The sequence below is a fragment of the Macrotis lagotis genome, chromosome 1, assembly GCF_037893015.1.
Source record: "Macrotis lagotis isolate mMagLag1 chromosome 1, bilby.v1.9.chrom.fasta, whole genome shotgun sequence".
Lineage (NCBI taxonomy): Eukaryota > Metazoa > Chordata > Mammalia > Peramelemorphia > Peramelidae > Macrotis > Macrotis lagotis.
This window is the reverse complement of record NC_133658.1, coordinates 23,521,827-23,537,517: the sequence shown is the minus strand read 5'-3', so window position 1 is coordinate 23,537,517 and position 15,691 is coordinate 23,521,827. Positions and strand designations below refer to the sequence as shown.

At 46.0% G+C, this 15,691-nt stretch overlaps 1 protein-coding gene across 1 annotated transcript in view; it reads left to right on the top strand.

The window, feature by feature from the left end:
- The window catches only part of ATP6V1B1 (ATPase H+ transporting V1 subunit B1), a 37,823-nt gene extending 23,834 nt beyond the window's left edge, over positions 1–13,989 (top strand). Inside the window, exons 7-14 of the mRNA XM_074195992.1 lie at positions 874–975; positions 1,717–1,814; positions 6,461–6,584; positions 6,865–7,015; positions 7,373–7,455; positions 8,269–8,373; positions 12,259–12,388; positions 12,504–13,989. Coding sequence (XP_074052093.1) covers positions 874–975; positions 1,717–1,814; positions 6,461–6,584; positions 6,865–7,015; positions 7,373–7,455; positions 8,269–8,373; positions 12,259–12,388; positions 12,504–12,700 — 990 coding nt within the window. The 3' untranslated portion in view covers positions 12,701–13,989. The remainder of the gene's footprint in view (positions 1–873; positions 976–1,716; positions 1,815–6,460; positions 6,585–6,864; positions 7,016–7,372; positions 7,456–8,268; positions 8,374–12,258; positions 12,389–12,503) is intronic.
- The last annotated feature ends 1,702 nt before the right edge of the window (positions 13,990–15,691 follow it).

The window sequence follows — 15,691 nt, the reverse complement described above, 5'->3', positions numbered from 1 at the left end:
TTCTTGACTCTAACTCCAGCAAGTATTCTTTGCCACCTATTTCCCCTATAAGTTTCAACTACTACTTTTAAGAACCATTGCGGAAGCAGCTAAGATGGCGCAGTGGATAAAGCACCGGCCCTAGAGTCAGGAGTACCTGGGTTCAGATTTGGCCTCAGACACTTAATAATGACCTAGCTGTGTGGCCTTGGACAAGCCACTTAACCCATTGCCTTGCCAAAAAAAAAAACCCTAAAAACAAAACAAAAAAAAAGAGCCATTAGGGAACATCTTATCCAAATCCCTTCAGTGTACAGAGTAAAAAGGGGGAAAAACCCTGAAATTCAGAGAGGAAAAACAATCCCAAGATCTCACACCTCATACATAGCAGAGCTAAGGTCCAGGTCCTCATCTCTAATCCAGAGCTCGTGCTCCCCTTTCCCACCAGCAGCTGGGCTACATTGCATTCTTTGAATGTGCCTCAGTTTCTCCATCTGATCCTTTAGTCATTCTTATACCCCAGATACCACACACACACACACACACACCATTGTTGTGTAGATTTATACTTCTTGCCTTCACTTTGAGCTTCAGTCTTCCCACTAAAGGTAAGGCAGCATGATACAGCATATTAAAGGGGCTCTGAATCTCTGAAGCCTCCTAGGACAAAACTTGAACTCCCCGAATGCTGATGCTAATACTGCACTTTTCTGTCTCTGTTTCTCTTTCTCTCCCTTGTTTCTGGTTCTGTCCTTTTGTCTCTATGTCTGTGTGTGTGTCTCCCCGCTTCATAACCCCTCATATTTTCTTTCCCCCTTCCTCTCTCTCTGATTCCGTTCCTGTCTCTGCTTGTTGCTCCATCTCTGTCTCTGTCTCTCTCTCTCTCCCTAATAGATTGCTGCACAGATTTGTCGCCAGGCAGGGTTGGTGAAGAAGTCCAAGGATGTCATCGATTATCATGAGGACAACTTTGCCATTGTGTTTGCAGCCATGGGGGTGAGCATCTGAGACTTCGATGGGGCGGGGGGGGGGGGGTAGGGCCCTAGTGGTGTCAGCGGGGAGGGAGGCGCTGCGGTGAGTGGTTCCCACCCACTTAGAAAGAGATCTTGGAGACTGGGGGAGTTAGCAAGGAATGGTCTGGGAGAGTGGGAAGAGATAGGCAGACCTGGGGGCTGGGGAAGCTTTGTAACTTCAGCCAGAGCTTCTGCAGAACTGTACCTACAGCATGGCAATAGGACTTCAAGGAGTCGAGGGTATTGGGCTTAAAGGGGGCTGACAGCATTCTGGGGAGATCCTTCGGCAGCCCAGAAACCACAGAGCTTAGCAGTGAGTCAATAGGGACAATTGGCGAGCATGGGAAGCCCCCAGATGGTGGGCAAGGGGTCTCTGGGCAATGCCCTAGGTAACATGAAAGCCCCAGCTCTCTCTGGGCACCAGGGCTCTGCTAAGGACCAGAGAGTTCACTGGCTAAGCAGTGTCCTGCCCCGCTTCATACAGCCCACTTCCCCAGTCTCTCTTCTCACCTCCCAAACCTTGTCCCCGACCAAGGTTGGCTCCGGGAAAACCAGAGGGAAATGCGGAGCCAGTCCCTGGACTCCAGCAAATCATCATCCCAGTTTAACAGAATCAGAAGAAAAAATATATTCTTTCTTTCTTTTCATCCCATCATCCGTTGGGAGACAGAGACTTAGCCTTTGTGTCTCCATTACCTATGACTTTCTCCCACTTTCTGACCAGGTAAACATGGAGACTGCCCGATTCTTCAAGTCTGACTTTGAGCAGAATGGCACCATGGGCAATGTCTGTCTGTTCCTGAACTTGGCCAACGACCCCACGTGAGCCCCCTTTCTGCCTCCTTGCCCACACATATTAAAAGGACCCTGAACTCTACGAAGGCTCCTAGGCTGGAATTTGGACTTCCCACCTTCTGTCTCTGTTTCTCTATCTCCCTCTGTGCGTGTGTGTCTCTGTCTCTGCATCTGTCTCTATCTCCCTCGTGGGCAGGTCTCTCTTGCTCTCTCTCTCTCTCTCTCTCTCTCTCTCTCTCTCTCTCTCTCTCTTTGTGTCTCCATCTTCTATCTCTTTTTATCTGTGTGTGTGTGTATGTTGGTCTGTGTCTCTCTGTCTCTGTCTATCTCCCTCTGTGGGTGTGTTTCTGTGTCTCCATCTATGTCTCTGTCTGTCTCTCCCTCTATGTGCAGGTCTCTCTTGTTCTCTCTTTGTGTCTCCCTCTATCTTCTGTCTCGTGTGTGTGTGTGTGTGTGTGTGTGTGTCTGTGTGTCTGTGTGTCTGTGTGTGTCTGTGTGTGTGTTAGTCTGTGTGTCTGTCTCTGTCTCTCTATCTCCCTCTGTGGGTGTGTGTTTCTGTGTCTCCAACTACATCTCTGTCTGTCTTCCTCTGTGTCTCCCTCTCTCCTGTCACTTTCTATCTGTGTGTGTGTGTGTGTGTGTGTGTGTGTGTGTGTGTGTGTGTGTGTGTGTGTCTTGGTCTGTGTGTCTCCATTCCTCTGTCTCTTTCTCTGTCTCTCTCTGTCTTCTTTTTCTCTCTCTCTGTCTCTGTTTCTGTCTCTGTCTCCATCACAAAACTCTCTTGTTGAGTGTCTCCGAGGCTCTCACCACAACAAAAGAATACAAAATTTAGAGGGGGGAGGAAAAGGGTCTTCTCTCTTCCTAGAGCTTACAATCCAAAGAGAAAAATAAGACAGACAATACAAAGCCAGGTTGAGGAGGCTGGGAGGGGTGGGGTGGTCTCCTGAGGTGGGTAGCATTTTCCTCCTGAGGGTGGCTGGCCAAGGGAGAGGTCACTTCCAAACCCAAGACCTGGGCTATGACCCCTGAGGTTCAGGAGCATGGGCACCATGGAATGTCACTCATCCATGCTCTATCTAGTGAAAGGGACTGGACCTAGAACACTGACCAGGGGAACTCCCAAGTGAGGAAAGTCCCTCTACTAGCTCAGAGACAATTGTTGCCTTAGAGAGTTGCCAAGACCATTGGGAGAGAATGCATCCTGGGCAGGCTCTCACAGTCTGTGAGGGTCGGAGGTCTGGATCTGGGGCTTTCTGGGTCTGAGGCAGGCTCTCCTTCAGTGACATCACACTGCCTCTGGGGATCAAGGGATCACAGATAGAGAGCCGACATCAAGCCCAAGCTTCTCATTTTATAAAGGAGAAAATCAAACAGCCAGTCTGGGGCAAGGCTGGACTCAAACCCAGGTCCCAGAAGTGGTTGTGACTTAGTGATGCTACCAGCACCTGAAGCAGCTCCCTGATGGTGCGATGGCTGGGGTCATCACTTAGTAGCTGTGTGACCCTGGGCAAGTCACACAACCTCTCAGTCTCAGTTTTCTTATCTGTTTCCAAGAATATTACCTATAGAGCTAGAATTATATGGAGACTGAGGATCAAATGAAGTAATATATGGAAAGCATTTTGCAAACCTTAAAACACTAGATAAATGTGGGTTATTATGCAGAGCCCTGAGATTTCCTTCTCTGATTACCATTTTCTGTCACTCAAGCACAAACATTTATTGAGCTGACCCTTGAATCAGGATGACGGGTTCAAATCCATTCCCAGAAACTAACTAGTTGTGTGACCCTGGGCAAGTCACTTAACCTGTGTCTGCTTCAGTGTCCTAAAATGAGGATAAGCAGACACCTGCTCCCTAGAGTTATTGGGAGAGTCCAATGAGATAATTTCTGTCAAACACTTCTCCACATTAATGCTGGCTTCATTTCTCACCCCGCCCCCTCACAATCAGTTAGACAAGATACTGCTTTCCCCTTCTGATACAGGTCCCCTGTCCTTGGGATGTTCTAGTTCCCCCCACCACTCTCCATCATCTTTGGTGAGAGTGTGGGGCAGTGGCTAGAGAGATGGGTGTGAAGGCAGAAGCAAGATCTGCTTTTGAGGGCAGCTAGGTGGATAGAGCACTGGCCCTGGAGTCAGAAGGACCTGAGTTCAAATCCGACCTCAGACAATGATTGCCTAGCTATGTGACCTTAGATAAGTCACTTAACTCTATTGCCTTGTGAAAACAAACAAACAAACAAACAAAAAGACCTGCTTTTGAATCCTGAGGCTTGAGGGAAACATCTGGGAAGTAGAGGAGTTTCCAGAGACTAGTGCAAGACAATGGCCAGTCCCCTCCTGGAGTCAGGCAAAGGATTCCCATCTCCCCCCCTACATTCAGCAAATAACAAGCTCATCCTGTGTCCCTTCTTAGAGAAGTGCAGACAGCCTTGCACTCCCTTCTTCTCTTCCAACCCTCACTAGTTGTGTGACTATGAGCAAGTCACTGACACTTTCTAAGCCTCAGTTTTTTCATCTGTAGCATGGGAACAGTAATATTCCTAGCCTCTGCCTTACGTTACTGTATGGCTGAAATGAAGTGATAGGCACAAACGACTTTCTAAGTGACGGTTGTTGGAGGACGTCACAAAACCTCAGAGCCACTACAGATTCATTTTTATTTTCAGCTCAAATTCTACCCCACCACCACCCCCACCATCATCCCCAGCCCCGCTGTCCCGGCCCTCCTCCACTCCTCGGGAAGCCCAAAGGCCATTTCCATTGTACAGTCTTGCATGTCCAAAAAGAAAAAAGGAGGAAAGAGAGAAGACAATCTGCTTCAGCCTCTGTCTTCATTGTCAGAAGGATACTATAATTCAACCCATTTCCCAGACTCCCTGGTTTTGGGGAAGGACAGGGCCATGCTTAAGCCCATAAGGAGACAATTTATCATCAGGCACCATGCCTTGACTCAGATGGTCCCCACATCTGCAGCATCTGTCTCTCCTTTCCACAAAACAAGCTCAGAGGCCTCCTCCTAAGTACAACCTCTGAATTGTCCCATATTTCTCCAGAATCTAGAGTCACCCCAGAAAAATGAGAGCAATCTGGAACAAGGAACAATACTGACTGACTTTTATAGAGCCCTTGAAGGTCTGTAAAAGGTTTTTCCGTATGATACGCTGTCAATCCTCACAATGCTCATTTTAGAGCTGAGGAAATAAAAACAGATGGAGGTTAAGTGACTTGCCCAAGGTCACACAGCTAATAAGGAGGATTTAACTCAGGTCTGTCTCATTCCAAGTCCAGTACTCTATCCACTTAGCTGCCCACCTGGGTTCAGATCCCACTTCTTTTTTTAAATAATTTATTTTTGAATTTTACAATTTTTCCCCTAATCTTGCTTCCCTCCCCGGCCACACACACAGAAGGCGGTCTGTTAGTCTTTACATTGTTTCCATGGTATAAGTTGAATGTGATGAGAAAGAAATCATATCCTTAAGGAAAAAAATAAAATGTAAGAGATAACTAAATTACATAATAGAACTAAGGTGTTTTTTTTTTTAATTAAAGGTAATACTCTTTGGTCTTTATTCAAACTCCACAGATCTTTCTCTGGACACAGATGGTATTCTCCATTGCAGACAGCCCCAAATTGTCCCTGATTGTTGCACTGATGGAATGAGCAAGTCCATCAAGGTTGAGCATCACCCCCATGTTGCTGTTAGGGTACACAGTTTTTTTTCTGGTTCTTCTCATCTCTCTCAGCATCAGTTCATGCAAATCCCTCCAGGCTTCCCTGAATTCCCATCCCTCCTGGTTTCTAGAACAATAATGTTCCATCACATACATATACCTCAGTTTGCTAAGCTATTCCCCAATTGAAGGACATTTACTTGATTTCCAATTCTTTGCCACCACAAACAGGGCTGCAATGAATATTTTTGTACAAGTGATGGTTTTACCCTTTTTCATCATCTCTTTGGGATATAGACCCAGTAGTGGTATTGCTGGATCAAAGGGTATGCTCATTTTCGTTGCCCTTTGGGAGTAGTTCCAAATTGCTCTCCAGAAAGGCTGGATGAGTTCACAGCTCCACCAACAATGTATTAGTGTCCCAGATTTCCCACATCCCTTCCAACAATGATTATTATCCTTTCTGGTTATACTGGACAATCTTGAGAGGTGTGAGGTGGTACCTCAGAGAAGACTTAATTTGCATTTCTCTAATAAGTAATGATTTAGAGCAATTTTTCATATGACTATGGATTGCTTTGATTTCCTCATCTGTAAATTGCCTCTGCATGTCCTTTGACTTCAGATCCCACTTCTGACCCAGATGATTGTGTGGCCTTGGGCAAGTCAATGTCTTGGGCTCATTAAGATTATGTGGTGCAGAGCAGGGGCCACTCAGAATGGGTCGAAGAGACCAGTGAAAACACATTCAAGAGAAATTCCCATCCATGGGGCATTCCTGTGTAACATTGTACCTGGCCCCACCACTACCAAGGCCCCTGGTTAAAGGGTTATGTGTATATCCTGACCCTTAGCACTGTGCTTATTCCATTCAATTGAACTGAATGGAATTATCCAAGGTCGCCTCCCCAGTTCTCTGACCTGGCCTGGCCAAGCCCAGAAGCCCAGGTTGCACCGGAGCTCACTGACTCTCTTCTCCATCCCCCACCCCAGCATTGAAAGGATCATCACCCCCCGCCTAGCCCTGACTACAGCTGAGTTCCTTGCCTATCAATGTGAGAAGCACGTGTTAGTCATACTGACAGACATGAGTTCCTATGCAGAGGCCCTGCGAGAGGTGAGGCTGGGGGACATGGGGGAGATGGGCAGGGGGGAGGGTGGGACAGGAGCAGCATCCAATCCTTCCTTGGTCCCAGGAACTCTGGGGGAAGAGGTGGCCCTCCACCCCTTTGACGAATTTTCCTATCCCTGATTATTGCTTTTCTATTGTATCCATCTCCCTTCCTGTCTCTCTACTGCTATTTCTGTCCCCATTCCTTCCACGTCTGCTTTCCCTCTGGGTGATTCTGAGTCTCTGGGTCTCTGTCTCTCTCTGATGCCCATGGCGGGCATACCAGGTCTCAGCTGCCAGGGAGGAAGTACCTGGTCGGCGTGGTTTCCCTGGGTACATGTACACGGATCTGGCCACCATCTATGAGCGGGCAGGCCGAGTGGAAGGCCGGGCAGGTTCCATCACCCAGATCCCCATTCTTACGATGCCCAATGATGGTGAGGACTCCCCTGTCAGCCTCCTCCCCACCCCCAACAACTTGCCTTTGCTATCTCCCCCTTCTTCATTCCTATCCCCCTGCCTACCCAGAGTCAAATGTCTCCAAGGCAGCCAGAACACCTGAGCATCTATATGAGCATTGACAAGTCCCTTAACCATTTGTGCCTTGGTTTCCCTATGTGTGAAAGGAATAGGGTTGGACTAGATGTCTTCTATTAAATTTATTAACTCTATATAAATTCTAATAAATTAATAATCCTCTGATATTCATTGATCATTGGAGGAGACATGGGTCCTTGGTTTGAGGGGAAGAACATAGTTCCCAGTCCCACTAATATCAAAACTCCCTCTTCCAGATATCACTCACCCCATCCCTGACCTGACTGGCTTCATTACAGAAGGACAGATCTATGTGGACAGACAACTGCACAACAGACAGGTACCCCCTTCATGTTCTTCCTGCTCAACGTCCCCTTTCTCTCTCAGCCCAGATCTACAGTCGATGCCTCATTTAAGATGCCTCAGTTAAGAGAAGGGATGCAGTCAAAGGGAAGATTTGCTTCTGTCTCCTTTTACAAGTGGGGAAACTGAGGTTATGTGATTCAAGCCCAGGGCCTCCGACTTCAAACCCAACAATCACTCCACTCCTGAAAATGGTCTCCTCCCAGATCCTAAAAGCAGCAGTGTGTCCCAATGGCCCAGGATTGGGGAATGTCGCCATATTTCCTTTTCCTTGAGACCAGAGTGAAAAAAGAGATGTTGAGGGAAGATGTATGTGTCTATAAGGATCTTAGGGTCATCTCCATACACCATGAGGCAGGTAGATGGAATAGTGAATGGTTGGTTGGTGCCATATTTCCTTTCTCTTTTCCCTCAGCTCCCCATCTCATCCTGATTAGAAAAAGGGAATCCTAAAACCAAAAAGTTAACCTGCTCATAATCTATCCCTTGGCTTCTGTTCTTTGACCAATGGGGACAGGGCATTCATGGAGCTATAGACTGGTCAGTAAGTATTAATTAAGCACCAGCTGTGAGCCACACACTGTGCTAGGTTCTGAGGATAAAGAGAAAGACAAGAACAGGAGCTCCCTTCATCTAAAGGGGAGACAGCATGCCCACAACTAGATATATATACTGAATCTATAGAGAGCAGGTGCAGAAGGCCCCTGTGGGGTCACCAGACTAGGAGGGTGGCCTCTGCTCCTTCCCTTTCTGCCCTCCCCTAAGTCCTACAATTCTTCTACTCCCTCAGATCTACCCTCCCATCAATGTGCTTCCATCGCTGTCCCGTCTGATGAAGTCTGCCATTGGTGAAGACATGACGAGGAAGGACCACGGCGATGTCTCAAACCAGCTGGTAAGGAAAGGACATGGGAGACCTGTCAGCGATTCCACTATTTCAGGGTACAGGGAGTTCAGCTCTGCTACTGCCCATGATGCTAGACCCCCTTTCCAAAGTCATTCATAGTCTAGGGGTGGAGCTGACCCTTCACTGATGTCGTCTTCTTCACTAACGTCATCTTCCTCTGACACTGCATCATGGTGATGGTCTCGGTGGTGACTACAGTTTCTTAAGGACTGCACCAGCACAACACAAGCTGGGAAAGATTCTAATGCTGACCTAGAGAAAGATTAGGTGTCCAAACCAGCCCAGTGAACTTCAGAGGGACACATCAGCTAGGTGGCAACCAGGACTTAAGAGTCAGGAAGTCCTGAATTCAAATCCTGCCTCAGACACTTATTAGTTATATCACTCACCTTCTTGTGTGCCTCAGTTTCTTCCTATATGAGATGGGAGTGGTAATAGCACCTACTTCACAAAATAGCTGAGGATGAAATGAAATAATGTTTATAAGATCCTTAGCATAGAGGAGACATTTAATAAATGTCTACTAAGAATGACAAATCACCAGGTTGGAAAATGGGAGAATGAAACTTTTAGCCAAATCATTTTAGAACATCTACTAAGCTATAAAAGAGCTGCAATCTAGCCCCCCCATTCAGTGATTTTTATCATAGATTCATTAAATAATGGAAGCATGGGACTGATCCCCTAGGTCATGAATTTTCTTTAGTTTTTAATATTTATTTTCTTTAAAATTTTGAGTTCTACATTTTTCTCCCTCCCTCCTCCCCTTAACAGCAAGTAATCCAATATAGGTTATACAGGTATAACTATGTTTAACATATTTTCATGTTAACTCATGTATTCTTAACCTGGAGTCTCTGAAAGTGCTTTTTCAAATTTTGGCACATCATATTTCAACACAATTGGCTTCTTTTGGAATCCTATGCATTTTATGCACTTAAAAACATTATTCTGAAAAGAGAAACCTGCCAAAGGAGTCCATGACCAAAAAATTCCTTATGTACCTGAGACTACAATAGCACATCTAACCCCTTTAGTCTTCTCAGAGATGGGCCACAGTGGTCATAAAGGAGATTGGGTAAGAGTAGCACAGTAGATAGGTGCCAGTGAGGGTCTAAAGTCAGGGAAACTCCTCTTCCTGAGTTCAAATCCAACCTCAGACACTTCCTTAGCTGTATGACATGTCACTTCACCTTCTTTGCCTCAGTTTCCTCAAATAAGCTGGAAACCAGTTCAGTAGCTTTGTGAAGCAAACCCAAAACGGGGTCATGAAGAATCAAACACAACTGAGTAATATTAATTCAGTGAGGCCCAGTCCCTTTTTTCAGGTCATAACTCAGATCCCATGTTCTGCCCCAATGTTAGAAAGACATTTCATCAGTGCGGGTATTCCCTCCACTGAGCCAATCATGAACCCCCCCACACACACACACAATTTAACAAATGATGCCCTTTGAAAGGAAGATGCCCATGAAACTTAATGAGGCTGGCATTTGGGTGACAGACTCACAGATTGCACAGAAGCCATTTCTGTTGAAGTGCATCTGTCGAGATTTGTGCTTTGCTGGGATAGATGTTGAAAATTCTACCACCGCCATCACCACAGTGTTTCAGAGGAAATGGAGCCATATCTGATGCGTAATTAATGTGCCTCGTTTCATATGAAGAGGGAAAGGATCAGACCTGTGATTTCGTTGGTCTGAGGTACACCCATATGAGCAAACTTCCTCTACCAACACTTAGACCTATGGCCCCAGATAGTTACCTAGAGTAAGAGAGTGATCTAGCCAAGGTCACACAGTCAGTTTGTGTCCAGATCATGACTGGAGCACAAGTCTTCCTGTCTTTGAGGCCAGTTCTCTGAAGCCACTACTACTCCATACTATACAGTTCTCATTAGAGATTATTTCCTTTTTAAGGAACTAGGTTTGAATATCAGTTTTGTTTCTTAGTACCTACGTGAGTAGAGGCAAGTCACTTCCTCTTTAGGTCAGTCTCACCCCTACTCACAAAATGAGTGTGTCTGTAGAAATAAATCTCTATTTTTTCTTTTTTTTCTTTTTTTTTAAACATTTTGCAAGGCAGTGGGGTTAAGTGGCTTGCCCAAGGTCATACAGCTAGGTAATTATTAGGTGTCTGAGGCCGGATTTGAACTTAGGTACTCCTGACTCCAGGGCAGGTGCTCCACCTAGCCACCCCTATTTTTTCTTTTTTTAAAGGTTTGATGAATGCTCTTTTTTAAAACATGGCTATCTCTTCCCCATAACTGGCCCCAAATAGAACCTTCTCTTATCACAAATAAGTCTCATTAAGTTCAACAAACTGCCAAATCAAATCTATCTGCCAATGCAGACGCATAATGCATACCACACCTAGAATCTACCACCACTCTACCAAGAAGTGAGAAGCATAGTTCCTGTCATCATGGGTCACTAAATTGATCAGAGTTCTAAAGTCTTTCTGGATTGTTTTCTTTTATTTTGTCAGTCATCCTTTCTCCATGATTCTGCTTGCTTCCTTCTGCATCAATTTTTAGAAGTCTTCTCAGGTTTCTCTGAGTTATTCATATTCAGACTTTTCTAAGATTCTTTCCAATTCTAAATCTATGGTTCTAAGAATAGCATAGTACTTGCTGGTCCCACATAAGGACCCATCAAAATAAACTATCCCATATCCCAGGTTCACTATCTTCATCTAGCTCAGAAGCCCACGAATGCATTTTTCTTTTATCAGTCAACCCGAAGCTACATTAGGTAAAAGCAAAAGACATTTAATCAAACAACATTGCAAATTAGGTGTCAAGAAAATATACCCCCCCACAATGTTCCCATGGGTTACTTCCCCATGTTACCAGTGGCAGAAGGTCTATATGCAGAGCATATGCATGGAAGGTAATGACATGAGCACCAGGTGGAGCCGGCACACACCTGGGGAACTTATCAGTAACTGGCACCTCGTACTTATCTTCTTACTGACTGGGGGGTGCTTCCCTTGAAGGCATGGGTCCAGGATCCCTCCATGGAGAACACATATATTGACACTCATATGGTTCAGGACACGTGGAAAGTACCTACCACCTCCAGCTCTGCCAAGTTGGTGATGTTCTCTCTGGGGAGATAAATGAGCAGCCACTAACTGGCAGAGAGGCCTTGAGCAAGGGTTGAGAATGGTCGGGATCAACCATACAAAGTCCTACAAAGATTCCCAGAGCACAAGGCCAAGGGCCTTGGGTCTGATACCTGGTCACTACACAAGCCTGAGCATGACAATAAGTACCATTGACTAGCTGACCTCTCAACCTCAGTTTCATCATCTAAACTAGGGATAATGATACTTCAATTCCTAACCCACCCTAATTTCTGGGCCTTTCCTCATCCCCCCAGGGTCTGGTATAACTTAGATACTACAATGTCTCTTGACATCATCACTGAGAGCTATTCTTATTCTCTGGAAATTCTGGGGAATTGAGCTAGATCAGTTATAGGATCATACAGTTAGAGCAGGAAGAATCTTTAAATGTCATTGAATCCAATCCCCCCATTTAACAAATGGCCCAGGGCCCCACACGCTAATATCTGAGGCAGAATTTGAACCCAGATTTTCTTGACAGCACAGTGCCACTTCTTTAAAAGTTCCTTCCAACTCCCAAGTCTAACCCCTGAGGGGAGTCCAAATTTTGAAATTCTATGAAAGCTAAAATGAGACTATAGGGAGGGAGGGGTGTAAAAAGGGGAGGGAGGGCAGTCAAAGCACTGAAGCCAGTTTCCAAGACTCTACTCACCCTGTGTCAGTCTCCCTAAGAGACTCAGCCCTAGGCTTATTGTCCAGGGGCTCAGGCCCCCAGCCCCATCCATCTCCCTTCCCTTCCTGCAGTATGCTTGCTACGCCATTGGGAAAGATGTCCAGGCCATGAAGGCGGTGGTGGGGGAGGAGGCCTTGACTTCAGAGGACCTGCTGTACCTTGAGTTTCTGCAGAAGTTTGAGAAGAATTTCATCAACCAGGGTAGGAGGACTTGGAGGGAAGAAGGGGTCCCTGAAGGATTGAGCAAGAGGACAGGGGCAAGTATCTGTCTGAGCCTCTGTCAGCCTCTTTCTTGGTTTCTTCCCATCTTCCCCAGGCCCTTATGAAAATCGCAGTGTGTTTGAGTCCTTGGACCTTGGTTGGCAGCTGCTGCGCATCTTCCCCAAAGAGATGCTCAAACGAATCCCCCAGAACATCATAGAAGAGTTCTATCCTCGAGACAACTTGCACCAGGCTCTGCCCCCCAGTCCAGGCCCCACCAACCATGATGGCATCGCTGACTCAGTTCTCTAGGGCTGCCCCCCAGATTCTACCCTTGGCTCTAACACCATTACCCTCTCACTAGCCCTAGTCCTGGAGCCCTGGATACACTCTGGATCTACTCCCCCCAACCTAAACTCCAGTTGCATCCCTCTCCAACCAAAGCCCAGACGTCGGTTCCTCTTCCTGCCCTCCATCACATCACCTCTCCTCCCTTCTACAAATAAAGAAACCTCCATGCTCCAGCCCCAGACCATGTCACTCCATCATTTCTCTAGATTTCAGCAGGGAGAGAAAAATGGAGAAGAAAAAAGTCAGAGAACCGCTCCCTACCCTACTGCTTCAACTTCTCTTTTATTAAAAATCCCATTGCTAAGAAGAGTGGGCACGGCTTGGCTAATCAATCAATAAACATTTATTAAGTGCCTACTATGAACCAGGCCCTGTGAATAGTAATAAGGGGTACAACAAGTGGCAAAAAAACTCCAGCCTAATGGGTGAGACAACACACAAAGACACTAACACGCCTGCCTGCCAGGGTTTTCCAAGTGATCATTTGCATCTGAACCTCAGAGCACTTACAAATCCTAATTCTTTACCAGTTCCAGATGCCCCCTGGCCACCCTTTTCCCTAATTTAGAGGAACAAAAGGGAAAGTTAAGAAAATAAAGGGGGGGAAGAGGGGTCTGTGAAGGATTGAACAAGAGGGAGGGGGAGCATCTAAATGCTAGAGGTGTCTTTCCAGGCAAGAACATGCCCTCTGCATCATATATGGAATTCACTGGGTTCTCTCAGAGTCCTTGCAATCAGAGCCTCCTGTCTCCAAGTCCTCAAACCAAACACTTCAAGTCTGAGCCCCACTTTATCTCTCTTGTCCAAGGCCAAGTTCAGAGAGAACCATTACCAAAGGGTCACAGAATGGGGCTTTTTGACCACAGCAACTCTGAATGACAGTCATAATGAGGTGGGGATCTGGGCTGTTAATGGCAGACCCACATACATATGTCATCACAGAGTCTTGCCGCATGGGATGGGGCCCGGATGAAACAGATGTTTCAGAGTTAACCTCAGTGGTTGAGACACTCATCATCCTAGTCAGGAAGCAGTGAGTACTGGATCACAGGCTGGGTGACCTTCGATGAATCACTTTCCTTTCCTGATCTCCAGGTTCCCTGGATGAATCCTGAATCAAATAAAGTCTGCAGCCTCCTCCTTGAATCATCTGAGTCCCATGCTGTGTAACCATTCTGGAGGTTCTGTCTGGGGTCCTCTTCTTTTCTCCATCTTCTCTTATTTAAGCAGGGATTCTAAACAAGGTCCATGAACTTGTTTTTAAAAAATATTTTTATGACTGTATTTCAATGTATTTGGTTTCTTTTGATTTTACATTTTAAAACACTATTCTAAAGGGTCTATAGTCTTCGCCAGACAGCTGTCAAAGAGATCCACGTCACAAGGTTAAGAACCCCTGCAGTGGGGTGGCTAGGTGGCATATAGGGGTGGCTAGGTGGCATAGTGGATAAAGCACCAGCCTTGGAGTCAGGAGTACCTGGGTTCAAATTCGGTCTCAGATGCTTAATAATTACCTAGCTGTGTGGTCTTGAGCAAGCCACTTAAGCCCATTTGCCTTGCAAAAACCTAAAAATTTAAAAAAAATTAAAAATTAAAAAAAGAACCCCTGCAGCAAAAGACAATGGCTTCATCAGATCCCATAAATCAAATAACTATCTCAACAAATGATTCTCAAATCCATATAACCATCCCTAACTTTCAGTTCCATATTGCCAACTGCCTGTTAGGCAGCTCTGACTGCATAGCCCATCAATCTTCCAAATGCAACACATCCAACACTTAACTCTTCACCACAAACCTCCCTGTCTCCACTAAGGTTACCACCATCCTTCCAGGTTCTCAACCTCAAAGTAACTCCCAGCACTTCTTTCTCCTTCACAGGTCAAGGTCCCAATTCATTCTTCATAACAGCTGCCTTATCAGTCCATTCACACAACTGCTGTCCTCTCACTGGGGTTATTGCAATAGCCTCCAAACAGCGAAAGATCTTCACTGGCAGGCGGAGCTGGCAATAGTAAAATCAGGGTTTAGAGCAGAGAGAGTGGAGTTCAGTGGTATGGGGGAAGACAAAAGGCATGGGAATCTCTGTCCTAAGTTAGAAGGCTCTTCAATCATGATTTCCAGTGGCTGCCACCCATTACTCCATGGGCTCCCAGAAGGTGAAAAGCTAGGGAGAATTGTAGCAGCTGCTTTAGACAGTCAGGGAAAAGGAAAGGATGCCAAGGACTTCAGAGTAGATGGCTGATAGCACTGAAGAAGATGGTGGAGGAACTTGAGGAAGAGAGAGGAGAGAGGGTCCAATTAGAGAGGCAGGCCATGGTTCTGTAGAAGTTGTTCACTTCTTACCATCAGCCTGCAGAAGGTCAAGGCCAGAGACCAGGCATAGCAGTAAATGGATTGAGTTATGGAGTAAAGCCAATGCCTCATCAGATTACCATGACCAAAATTAGGTCCCTGATCAGAAGAAAATGGGACCTTGATTCTTGGGATGAAAGACATTAGGGAGAACAGGAAGGTTGGGTGCAGAGAGCCTTTGGCTCTAGCCCAGACTCATCCTTTACCATGGAGATACCTGTCTGGTAACTGGAATAAAGACCCAACAGAATCTGAATCATCAGCATCAAGAAAAGTGACATTATGTATGGATATAGTTGTGCATATTAGCCTAGGAGCGGGGCTGTCCAAAATGCAGCCATGACCTGCAGGACAATTTTATGCAGCCGCCTGTGGAGTTACTAAATGCTTTAGTAGAAGCCGAGCTATGGCAGAGTTCTCACTACAATGGCAAATCAAAATATATTGTCTATTGTTTCACTAAAAACTTTTAAAAGGAAGGTTGGACAGCCCTGGCCTAGGAGTACCAGAGAAGGTAGCAGAATTCTCTTGGATTTGAGCTCCTCATGTTTCTACTCAGGGAGGAAAAAAAATGTGTCCTGGAGTCCACTGATGGTC